Here is a 12,620-nt window from a genome sequence, read left to right as displayed (position 1 = left end):
TGACCGTGGCTTCAGCCGGAGTGAGAACCACGGCTTTGAACCTGCAACTCGTACATAAAACAGACGTAATGTCCTTTATCGATGTGTGTGTCAAGTTTCACTCACTTTGCACTAAATAATTGATATAATGATATTTAATGGTGTAAAATGTACGACAAGGAACCTTTTATATTCAAATACTGTTCAGTTCCACCTCTCTTGCCCAAGGACACAACATTCATGTGAACTTTTAATCTTTGTGTTTTTAGGGTCCTCTCCCTCTGGGCCTCAGAAACATCGTTCTCCTGCGTCTACAGTCCACACATCACCTCTGAACCTCTGATTCCACCTGCTGCCAGTAGATGGAGTGGTAACACCAAATCCTGATGTGGGAACGCCTACATACATAATCTACATTATTTTAAGCTTTAAAATGATGTTGTTTAGCTATGAGATGCCAATACAGAAATACTGCATAAAGCAAGTTGGGTAAAGTAAAAAAAACAAATTTAGCTTAAAAAAAAAAACGGCACCAAAAGAGAAAAAAATAAAAATAAAATAGTTTTTAAAAAAAGAGTCACATTGAGTCCAGCTTCTGTCCGTGAGTGATTTTTTTCCATTTTACGCATGTCAGAAGTTTCCAAAGTCCTGCAAAGACAAAACTATTATAATACAATTATAAATTTTATTTAATAAAATAAAACATAATAAATACATTTTACTCCTGAAACAGAACAAAAAACAATGAGATCAAAGTAAAACAAGACCATAAAACCATAAAATCTCCATAAATAAAAGTAAAATAAGGCCCACACAATGTTACAAAAGCACTGGGTCTTAAAACACATTTAAGATCCTCAAAATCCTCGTTAATTCAGAAGCCCACCACAGAGGGGGGCGGCGCTGATACTATTGCGCAACAAGGAATCCCGTTTCCTTCCTGCCGCAGCTTCAGATCCCTGGAAAACACGGCCCCGTTTTTTCCGACGTCCCTGAACTCATATATTCCACGACGGACACGGAAAGTGCACGCGTGACGTATCGAGGATTCTGAGCGACGCTGAGATGTTTCAGGAGGAATTTCAAAAGCCTTGACTGCAGCGGAAAGTGCTGGAATCGCTTACACCCTTTTGTTCCCGTTTTCCAAAATCCCATGAAACCCCCCCCCCCGCCTCGGTCCAGACGTTCCTCGGGCCCGTCCACATTTCCGACGAGCCCGTAATGAAGGAGCGGCGCAAAGTGGGCTGAACTAAGTGTTTTTAAGTGGAAGCCACGCCCGTTATTAGAGCGAAAAGACGACGGCGTTAAGACGGTTTTACGCCGCGAGGGAAAAACAAGTTTAATCCAGTCGACGGAGCTAAGAATAGATGGAGGGCGTTTTCCTCAGTGTGAAGCCTGTCAGACAAAACACGGGGATTACACACTGCGTTTAAGGCCGGGGTGTCAAATATGTGGCCCGCGGGCTGCATCCGGCACCCCAGACGTTTTGATCCGGCCCGCAAAACATTTCTAATTTATATGTATTAATTACCAATAGATATACATCCTTTTTATAACTACAAGTCCCACAGTTGTTTGCAGCAGCCGCACCGTTGTCCATTTTTATCCTATAGTAGATTTAAATAGTTTTTCTTTAATGCGTGCACTTTTTGATTTTGTATAGGTTGTTTTTATCATTGTTTATCGTTGTATGTTGCACCGAATCACCAAAGCAAGTTCCAGCCTGTGAATTTTGTTCTTTGACAACGGAAATAAAACTTTTCTGATTCTGAAGCGCTGAGGACTGAAAGTGACGACGCGCGACACTAAACTAGAACTAAGCAGATCTGAGCAGGAAAGTTCTGGCCGTGATAGTTGTGAAACAAAAATCGTCCCGTGAACGCAGCAGAATAAAGATGACTCAAACGTGCACGAATCACTCCAAATACAACTCTGAATGTGTTAAAGAGAAAATAATAGAATTAAATATCATCAAAAGGTTAGGGTTAGAACTACAAGTGAGCACCCTCCTGAACGCTGCTCAGCTGTCACTTAGACAACAATTTAATCAATCCCTCACTGCACTGGTCACTTTCTGCACTACATCTGTAAATTTAACAAGGTTTTGTGTACATAGTAAGTCTATTTTTAGCTTATAGTAGATTTAAATAGTTTTTCTTTAATGCGTGGTCCTCTCCCCTCCGAGCCTCAAAAACGCTCCGTTCTGAATCTCCCCCATAACTGACCTTTTCTCTCCATCTGTGACGTTTTTTTAAGAAACAGCAGATGTTAATTTAGCTTTTTAGTTCTACAACACGCGATGAGTAAGTTTAAAGGCTGAGAAAAACACAAATAACGCACAATATGAGTCCTTTAAAAGCTCTTAAAAGTTCATTTTGCACAATACGTTTCCTTTAATGTTCGATTTTTTGGGGGAAAATGAACGCGAAATGCACTCGACTCGAGACTAAACACCGAAACAGGATCTTCGCTCGATTCTCCCGGTGAACGCCGCTCGGAATACTGGACACGCAGGTCGGAATGAGCGTTTTGGCGCCGAACCAGCCGCTCTGAACAAACAGGAAAAGCCCCGACGTGGGCCGTGTGTACTCGGGAGTGGAATTACACGTTTCACGGTCGAGCTAAATGGCGTCTTTAATGCTGGGACCTGCTCGCTCGCTTCGATGGAAGAGCGACTTTTAATCTGAACATCCAGTGCTGAAAAGAAGAAGAAAAAAAAACAGATTTACGAGCGAGAGTTTGGTCCAAGTCAAACCGCGTCGGCGTAAAAACATTAACACCTCTGTGACGTTCAAACCCCGACGAGATAAATGGAGGTATTTTTCCGACACTTGGCCGAACACGCCGAATGATTTGGGGTCTTAAAAAAAGCACAGTCTCGTTAAAACATCGGGGTTCTACGGCGTTTGTGGAAATACTCACCTCGTGTTCGACAAGTCGCTGGTTCAGTTTGTTTGTAGAGCACAGTTTGAATTAAAATCACATGAAAACATAAATAATCATTGACTTTAAAAGGTCAGAGCGAAGATGAAGATGAAAGTGTTTTTAGTCTCGAGTTGAACATTGTCAGAGTAAAATCTGTCAATAAATATAAAAATGAAATAAAATAAATAAAATAGATTATACACATAAAATAAATTATACATAAATTGTACACATAAAATAAATTGTACACATAAAATAAATTGTACACATAAAATAAATTGTACACATAAAATAAATTGTACACATAAAATAAATTGTACATATAAAATAAATTATACACATAAAATAAATTATACACATAAAATAAATTATACACACAAAATACACAGCCCCCCAAAAAACAAAGAAAACACAAAAAACGAGCTAGAATAGGTAGAACATAAGGCAGATAAGTACAAAATTAGGGAGTGGCATCAAAGAGAAAAATAAAAAATGAAAAAAAAAAAGAGAAAAACCTGTTTCACATCTTCTGAAAGTGATGTAAGAGAAATATAAATACTCAGTCTTTAATATGCAGTACTGGGACCAGAGCTGTACTTTAAAGGCCTGTGAGGTTTTTATGATTTTCTAATTTGGACTTTATTTGACCCGTTATATGTTATAATCTATAGTTTCACACAAATCCAGAGGCTGTTCGAGGAGAAAAAGCTGAAATGTAGGAAACCTAAACTTAACAGGGACAGGAAGTGACATCACATCAGGGACACTCGCTCCATCCAAATTTGATGCAGAATTTACACAAAGAAACAACTTTTTTGATTCTTTAAACAATAATTTAAACAAACACATCTATTTTTTTCATTTTCTGTATGCCAGTTTTAATGTCGGTCCAGTTTTTAATCGCCGGTGCAGTTTGTGTAATTTCAATTTTTAAATGGTCTTTTTTCCTGCTGCCAGAAGTACGTTCCAAAGGTATCCATGTGTTGCGACATGACCGTCCCAGAACACGTGATGATAATAACGTTCGAACGATTTGGAGGTGAAGCGTGTCACCTTCAAACCGATGTTCCTTGTGTTTGATCAGGGACCTTTGGAGAACAAACACATTTAATACACTTTATTTTGACACGTTTCCTAACTTTGGGCACAGACTTTTCTCTTGAGAGTCCAGACTGGGACGTGACCCCTTTAGGCTGTGGAGGAAGAACACTTTTTATTCTTGCCGATTTAGTTTAATTAGTTTGGGTTTACGGTGACTTTGGTATTCACCTTTTTAAGTTACTATAATTGACCTTATTGTTAAGTCGTTTCTCAGTGTAACTCCGCCCCCTCGACTTAAACCCATCTTTGTTTGTGTCTGTTTTATTTTTGTTAAAGTTTTGGTTTAGTTGGTGCCAAATGTTTTATTATCTAAATTTACTCTTGATTTTAGCACAGGGACGTTCTACTGTTTTATGCTCGGAATAAATGTATTTTAACATTTTCTTATTTCAAACGATTGTGTTCAACATTTAAAAATCCATAGAGTTTAAATTAAGCTCCAGAAAGTTCAAAATTCAGTGGTAAATTTCACCTTTTCACCGTCAAATTGTATCATATCTGTGTAATTACTGGACCGATCCACATGAAATAAAAAACGGCAGAAAGTTTGACGTCTTCTCTGTCCCATTATTTAACCACAAAGACGCAAGTGTCGTCGGTCGAGAGGATTGTAAAACCCAATCCTGACAAACGACAGGAACATTTCACCAACAAATGTTGATATTTCTTTCCAAAAACAGTGATTTAAAATTGAAATTGTGAATTAATTATTATAACACTGACGTGAATCAATGACACACAATCACAACGTAAAAGAGAAAATCACCAGGTTTATTCATCACAATTTTGACAGTTTTCCCTTCTTTTCTGCTCCTCGGCGAGCAACAACTGTCACGCCATAAATACAAATTAAAAATAAATAATATCCGAAGTACACGCGCTTGAATCAAAGCACCGGGTTTAGTGCGGTTACAAAACATGTGCAAAACTTAGACAAAAGGAGTTAGAATGAGCTGAGGACAGACTCTTATGGCACGTTCACAGAAGTCACTCAAATGTGACCGTTTTGAAGGACAAAAAGGACCAATCGTGGAGCTGTAAATAAAATACTGTACAAGAAATGTCATAATAAGACACAAATACACGCGCGGCAATACTTCAGTTACCGTCACGCTCCCTTCAAATGAAATTGGACGAACGATTAATAAAACAGTCGTAGGCGTCGCAGCGTAAAGACAAATATATAACGATTCACGTTTTTTAAAACTCTGTCTAAAATTCCAAACTCGAAAATGTCGGCCGTTTGGCGTGAAATTGGTTCGGTCCAAATTTCCAGAATGTTAAATGTTTTTCGTCCCTTTTGTGTTTCTCAGCGTTTGAAGAAACTTTTTGACGCTCGGTCGATTAATTGGTCGTTGGCGTCTTGGGCGACCAAAGTTTGTATCGCTCGACATGATACTTTTTGAATACTTTAAATGATGGAAATTATGGCTTTTTTGCTGATAAATGACGAGTTTTCGATCTTAAATCTGTATTTTTCGCTGATAAATGACGAGTTTTCTATCGTAATTTGTTTTTTTCACAGATAAATGTCAAGTTTTCGAGCTTGATCTGCCTTTTTTGCTAATAAATTAAGCGTTTTTTAGCTTTATCTGCCTTTTTTCCGCTGATAAATGACGAGTTTTCAATCTTAATCTGCTTTAATTGCTGATAAATGACGAGTTTTTGAGCTTTATCTGTCTTTTTGCTGATAAATGATGCGTTTTCGAGCGTTTTTTGGTGTATTTGTCATCAACTTCGCTCGCTCTGGTGGTCTCGTCGAGTACTTTGGCAAAAACATGGTCCAATCAGAGATATTGACGCCTTTTCGCCCTCTTTTCGTCGCTCAATCGCTGCATCGGCCGTAGCTTCAGTCGACTACAACACCAACACAATTTTGAACTGCGTGACTTTTATTGTGAAGGTTTCGTCACTTGAAACGTCCTAAAAAGAGTACGCGGTGTTCAATTATTTTAAGCTTTAGCCAAGATTTAGTCAAAAGTTTAGTTTTAGTCAACAAAAATGACCAGGTATTCGAGCCGGACGGATCCAAAATACTTCCATTTTTGACCAGAAACTCCTCTCGTTCCTTTCATTCATTTACGTTTTTATTATTTGACATTTAGTCGACAGAAATTTCGACACAATTTTCGTCGACAAAAATGTGTCTTTTCAGTCATGATTCATTTCTTATTCCACTTCAAGTACGTCAGACGAAAACTTGACCAATTTTTCCATCTCAAAGAGGGCCAGCTAGGGTCAGATCTGTGGAGCGGCGAGCCCACTCACAGACACATCGGTCATCCGCGGAGGTCGGACCAACACGGCCACGCCCGTTTGGGGAGAGGTAAACACCAGACGCTGCAGTCGCTCTGGACACATTTTTATTAGCAAATATTCACTTTTGACAGAATATTTATCATATTAAGAAGATTTGTGTGAGTATTAGATTTAGTTTTGTATTAAATACATAATTTTAGGAATCGTTTATTTGGTGAAGATTAGATTTAATATTAAGGCTTTGGGACATGTGACGTTAGAATTCCATTATTTTATCCCCAAATACTTATTTGAGTAAATATTTCATGTCACATTCAGGATAATATCAGGGCTGGGATTGTGCTCGTAACGACAATGGACGAAATTACAAACTTTTAGAGAGTCTCGCTGCTTTTTGAGCCTCAACAGCTTAAAACGCACCGTGTTCTATTAAGCTAACGCTGCTAACAGCTACACAGGGCTAATGTCAACAACAACAACAACAACAAAAATCCCTCTCAATCGATGCTTTACAAACCGTAAAAGTAATTAGAATGTCCGGGTAAATAAACGTGCTTAATGGACTTTGCATTTCGTCTGATTTGAGCTCTTTCCGGCTTTTTATACTTTCTTTTTTAGTCTTTAAAACGACGCATATTGTTTTTGGCCTCCGCGGACGCCTGGTGTGTGCTGCGCGCGACGGGCTTTGCGGAAAGATTGTACCGTCTTTGCTTTCAATGCTAAATCCGCTCCAAGTTCCGTCTCAACGCAGCGAGAAGCGAGTGGGCGTCGGTCTCACATACTATCGGTCGCGGCTTCGGTTGTGACTCATGCCGTTCGACCACGGGCGGGCACCAGCGCATTCCCGATGGCCGGAGAACTGACCCAGAGTCCAGAATTACACTTGACTACAGATTTAGCCGCCGTCTGACAAGCCAAGTTTAAAAAAAGCCAAGTTTCTAAAAAAAAAGCCAAGTTTTTAAAAAGTCAAACCTCAGCCGCGTTTAACTACGAGTGACGCATGGGCGAATAGTACAACCTGTTCAGTAAAACTTTGGAGACGCTTTTGGAACAGCGTGAGTCAGGCCTCTAGTCAAAGTTTAGCCAGAATGACTCAAAATATTGTCTTTGTTCCAGTAATTTCCCTTCATTTCACCTCAAAGTGGAGGATATGACCAAAAGGACACATATTATGCCTTCTTTGTATCGTTATTGACCTTCAAACATGCTCTGGAGTACTTTTGCTGAGCGTTACTTTGTCCGTCAGGCGTTCCTTTATCAGAATTGGTGTTAGCGTTCCATCTGCTGGCAGCAAAAGGAAATTACCATGGGGAAACTGGAGTCTGGAGATGATTTTTAGACTTAAAACAGCCCCAGGATCTCTACCTTTGACGTCAAAAACCTGGGAAAACTGAAACATACAGTATTTTGTGAGGTTCGGGGCAAAAAGAGCTTGTAAATGAATAAAATAAACTGGCGTGAATGAAGCCAAATACAATTACAAGGATGTTTTTGATGATTAGAATGTTAGAACAAGGATAAAAGCTCAAAAAGAAACGACATTACACTTTTTTAAATGTCTAAATCATGAGATGCCAAACTAATCATACTCATGAGCATGTTTTAAGGCCAATAACAGCACAAATAACGCATCATATTTGTCCTTTAAGATGTGACGGATGCAATTTCAGAATTAGATCATTTAATTTTGCACTCACATTTACTTGTGACTTTTTTGATTCGTCTGTTTTTGTAAAGCTGGCCACTGAGTGAAATTGTGACCGGTCCATGGGTTCCAGTCACGTGACCTTGTTTGTTGTTGTTGTTGTTGTCATGGTGAAGACGTCGCCGCACGCCGTTTCCTCTTCGCTATTAGATCGTCATGACAAACAGACCATAAAACTAAAAAGGCTTCATACTTCAATAAGACTGAAGTTCTGGGCTTTGATCCTTATCTACAGACTTATTTCCATGTGCTCTTCCTCTGCGCCGGACACGCCCTCTGCACCGGACACGCCCTCTGCACCGGACACGCCCTCTGCACCGGACACGCCCTCTGCACCGGACACGCCCTCTGCACCGGACACGCCCTCAAAGCTTTTCAAGAGCGTTTGTGTCTGATCCTAAAATATAACCCCCGGACAGTTGGAAATGAGGCTCCTTAAAACTGTATGCGAGTAGGCTAACGTTTATTAGCATAGCCACTAGCATTGGCATTAGCTGCTAACGACCTGAAACAAACAGCTCAGTCTGGAGTGACCTCTGTAAGTCCACTGGCCCCTCCTGACCACAGTCACACAGTTCTGGACAGAAGGGGTCATTTAGGGACGTGACAGAAGAGAAATCCTTTGTTTTGAGACTTTTTGTCGGCAGCACCCACATTGAACATGCGGCTTTCGTCCTCAAGATGGCAGCAGCAAAGAGTGCGTTACGTCACTTCGGACTCATGTTTTTTCACTGCCGCTTGCTCATTCGTCCGTTAGGGATGGGACAAGATAAAGTTGCCAAAAGATTGAGCACAAATGAGCAAAATGATGGCACAAGATTGTATTTAAGTTTATTTACGATAACGCTTTGTTTATTCATGCCTTTTTTAAGCCTTATTTGTGTTTTGCTCTTATAATCCACTGCTTTATGTTGCTAAAGCAAGTTTCGCATTTGTGATTTTTGGCAATTAAACGACTGGAATTGCATCTCGTCCCACACCTAGCGCCAATAATCCTGAGCAATCGTTATGATGCAACGTTTTTTCCTACAATAAATGTGAAATTGAACTTTTATATAGCGACAGAGGCGGAGCAATGGGAAGAGAGAGTGGAAAATATGTTGAAAATCACTGAAAACCCACAAAACCGTCACAGGATTCGATCGCAATCCAATTTTACAGTCACTTTTTCAAACTGATATGGAATTTTTCCCATTTAAATCCTTCGACATTAGTTATACATTTCAATTTTACACTTTGAGCTTAGTTCTGACATAGTATCGTCGCAGTTGGCACCTTATTCCCGTAGTGGTTCATTCACAAACTGCACGTAAACAAAGACATTAAAGGGCATTTTTCTGCAGTGTCCGTGAACGCTTGGACGGGATATTCAAATTCCCATATAATGCTTTTTCAAAATGTACGACCTTCTCCCACTCACATTTAGACTCACTTTTCACTTAAAATTAATTGAAATGTATGAAGAATGCTACTGCAGAGGCTTTCACGTGAGAACATTCGAAAAGGAAAAGCTTAAAGGAGCCGTACCCAATTTTTGTTCATGTAGATGAGCAGATATGTGGCAAAAGTGATCAAAATGAGACCGCTGAGTGCTGTCTGCATCTAATTAGAGCGCATTCTATGCTCCGCGGACCAGGAACTGCGCTGTCAAGAAGGCATTTGGAGTTATTTTGTCTGTATTATCAACAAGTTCTATTGAAAATTGTCCACGTAAAGCACTTTTTTATACGTAAAACGTGCTATTCAAATAAAATGCACTTACTTAGCTTTGTCGCGAGGCGAAAAACTTTGCTTTGGCCTCTGAAAATTGTGAAACGCTCATCATAAACGCATCGCGGGGAATAATTAAGAAGTGAAAAATGTGTTAGGGCCGCAGCAAACTGTTTGACTTGAACTAGTTTTGTGTTTTTCAATGTTTTGAGGCGGTAAAAATCCGGCCCAGCGCCTTAAATTCAAGTAGATTTGACATAATATGGGAATCCGGACAGAACATGTATTGTAGTGTATTGTTAGTGCTTCCGTTTCTGCAGTCAGAGTAGCAGTAGTAGTAGCAGTAGTACTTGCACTAGTAGTAGAAGTGTTATGAGGATGTAGTTGTAGTAGCTGCTGAATGTTTTAATGACAGATCATGCTTAAAAGTCCAATTAAAGTCAGTTTTGCACAATATTGAAGTGTAACCCCAATGTTCTTGTACTGTAGTGTTTCTGTTTTGTAGTAGTCATGGTAGTAGTAGTGGTAGTACTAGGAGGAACGTTTGTAGAAGCATCGTCATAGATACTTGAGGATGTTGAGCGGTAGTAGTCGCAGTAGTGGTATTCGTAGTAGAGTTGCTATGAGGTGAGTTTGGAGTAGCTGGGCGGAGAGAAGCGTCGCCGTAGATACTTGAGGATGTAGAGCGGCAAACAGCTGACAAGAGTGATCACGGTCACTTTCCACAAGAACGACACGGCGGTGATGAAGTACACATCTGCGAAGACACAAACGGTACAAACATGTAGTTGCACTTTCATCTGGGATTCATTGAACTGTCGCGACATTTACGGCAAACAAACTGGAAATCTCAATGTTTTTCAGCTTTAAAACATTTTGAAATGACAAACATTCCGTTGTAAATTTGATTGTCTTCTAAAATCTTCGATGTTTCCCTGCTCCAAAATGAAAATGACAAAGAAACATTGATATTACATGACAATCTCTGCCACTCGGAGCACCTGCAATCGCTCACTCTCACACCACATTCATACTTAAAGTGTCTGGCTATCAAGTCCCTGCCTAGTCTCTACCAAGTCTCTACCAAGTCTCTACCAAGTCTCTACCAAGTTTCTACCAAGTTCCCGCCAAGTTTCTGTCAAGTCTCTATCAAGTTTCTATCAAGTCTCTATCAAGTTTCTGTCAAGTCTCTATCAAGTTTCTGTCAAGTCTCTATCAAGTTTCTGTCAAGTCTCTATCAAGTTTCTGTCAAGTCTCTATAAAGTTTCTGTCAAGTCTCTATCAAGTTTCTGTCAAGTCTCTATCAAGTTTCTGTCAAGTCTCTATCAAGTTTCTGTCAAGTCTCTATCAAGTTTCTGTCAAGTCTCTATCAAGTTTCTGTCAAGTCTCTATCACGTTTCTGTCAAGTCTCTATCACGTTTCTGTCAAGTCTCTATCAAGTTTCTACCAAGTCTCTATCAAGTTTCTACCAAGTCTACACCAAGTTCCAGCCAAGTCTCTATCAAGTCTCTAACAAGTCCCTGCCAAGTCCCTGTCAGGTCAACACCGAGTTTCTACCAAGTCTCCACCAAGTCTCTACTAAGTCCCCGCCAAGTCTCTACCAAGTTCCAGTCAGGTCACCACCAAGTCTCTACCAAGTCTCTATCAAGTCCATGCAAAGTCTCTATCAAGTAAAAGAACCTGCGCAGCTGCTGATGTAAGCATTTGCACAAGTTTCAAATGAGCAAATTTGATATAATTTTTAGAAGTAAACACACTTAATGATTCAAACCAACTCCTACCGACCTAAATGGTTTATTATCCAGAATGTTTATGGCTCAATCATAGCTGCAAATAATGATTAGTTTAGTCGACAGTCAGCAATTATTTTTCCGATGAGTTGACGAGTCAAATGGTTATTTCTATTGTACATTTGAATCAAATAAAGGTTGAAATATGGCGACTGAAGTATTCTAGATAAAGAATATTAATAAATAAACTGTATATTACGGATGAAAATCAGAAACTGTTTATTTATCTTGACCTTTTGATTTAATAACAATATAACAGTATTTGTTAAAGGTCTTTTGTGCTTGTTTTAGAGCCCGTAAAGTCCATATTACGATGATTAAAACACAACTATGATTATTAGAGCTGGGTTGAAAAAATCGATTTTCCGATTTTTAATCGATTTGCATATTAATGACCGATTGTCGATTCGTACGTCCAAAGATCTATTTTTTTTTAAATTAAAATTATTTTCTACATTTCCCTCAGTGAACTTCAATCTACCTTCACGAAAGATAATTCAGGACTCCTGGATTATCTTGAAGGTAGATTGACCCTTAACCTTTTCATCAGTCTTCCATCAGTAACTACCAATACTTGTAAGATTTGCTGTTTAATATTGATATAATACTAGTTTTAATATGTTGCTTCTCTACACAGTCAGGAAGTGAAGGAAACGGTTCAAATACATTTTTCATTTTTAATAACATTAACCCCCGGATCGAATCGAAATCGGATCGAATCGGAAATCAGATCGAAATAGGATCAAATCGGATGGGATCTGAGAAAATCGGAAAAAATCTATTTTGAAACGTAAAAATTGGAATCGAATCGATTCTTGAAATTTGAATCGAAAGCCAGCTCTAATGATTATGTTTTATCATCGTCTTGTCACATTCAGTAGTTTTGTTCACAGAATGCAGAGCTGTAGTCGGGAACAACAAGGCGATAAATCACATACTGTAGCATAATGTTTACCATAGTTTCCTTCTGTTTGCACTTACCCGCTTTTATAAATGCCACTCGCCTTTTACAAGCGTCTAAACTTAATCTTGTGCTAATCCCTTTATAGAACACAAGTGAAACACAAAAACTCAAAATAAACCTCACATACTTTTTCGAAACGTGGGAAGAAATGCGCTTGAATCTATTCTGGTGGTACAGGCCCGGGGGG

General features: G+C 39.3%; 1 protein-coding gene across 1 annotated transcript in view; it reads right to left on the bottom strand.

Moving 5' to 3' along the window:
- Positions 1–4,755: 4,755 nt before the first annotated feature.
- The window catches only part of atp9a (ATPase phospholipid transporting 9A), a 68,455-nt gene continuing 60,590 nt past the window's right edge, over positions 4,756–12,620 (bottom strand). The window contains exon 28 of the mRNA XM_072448848.1: positions 4,756–10,436. Within this exon, the coding sequence (XP_072304949.1) occupies positions 10,300–10,436 (137 nt within the window). The 3' untranslated portion in view covers positions 4,756–10,299. The remainder of the gene's footprint in view (positions 10,437–12,620) is intronic.

The sequence above is a fragment of the Eucyclogobius newberryi genome, unplaced genomic scaffold (assembly GCF_026437365.1).
Source record: "Eucyclogobius newberryi isolate DKJ021-1_F unplaced genomic scaffold, fEucNew1.0.hap1 SCAF_17, whole genome shotgun sequence".
Lineage (NCBI taxonomy): Eukaryota > Metazoa > Chordata > Actinopteri > Gobiiformes > Gobiidae > Eucyclogobius > Eucyclogobius newberryi.
Note: the sequence above shows the minus strand (reverse complement) of the source record. Positions and strands in the feature narration are given on the sequence as shown.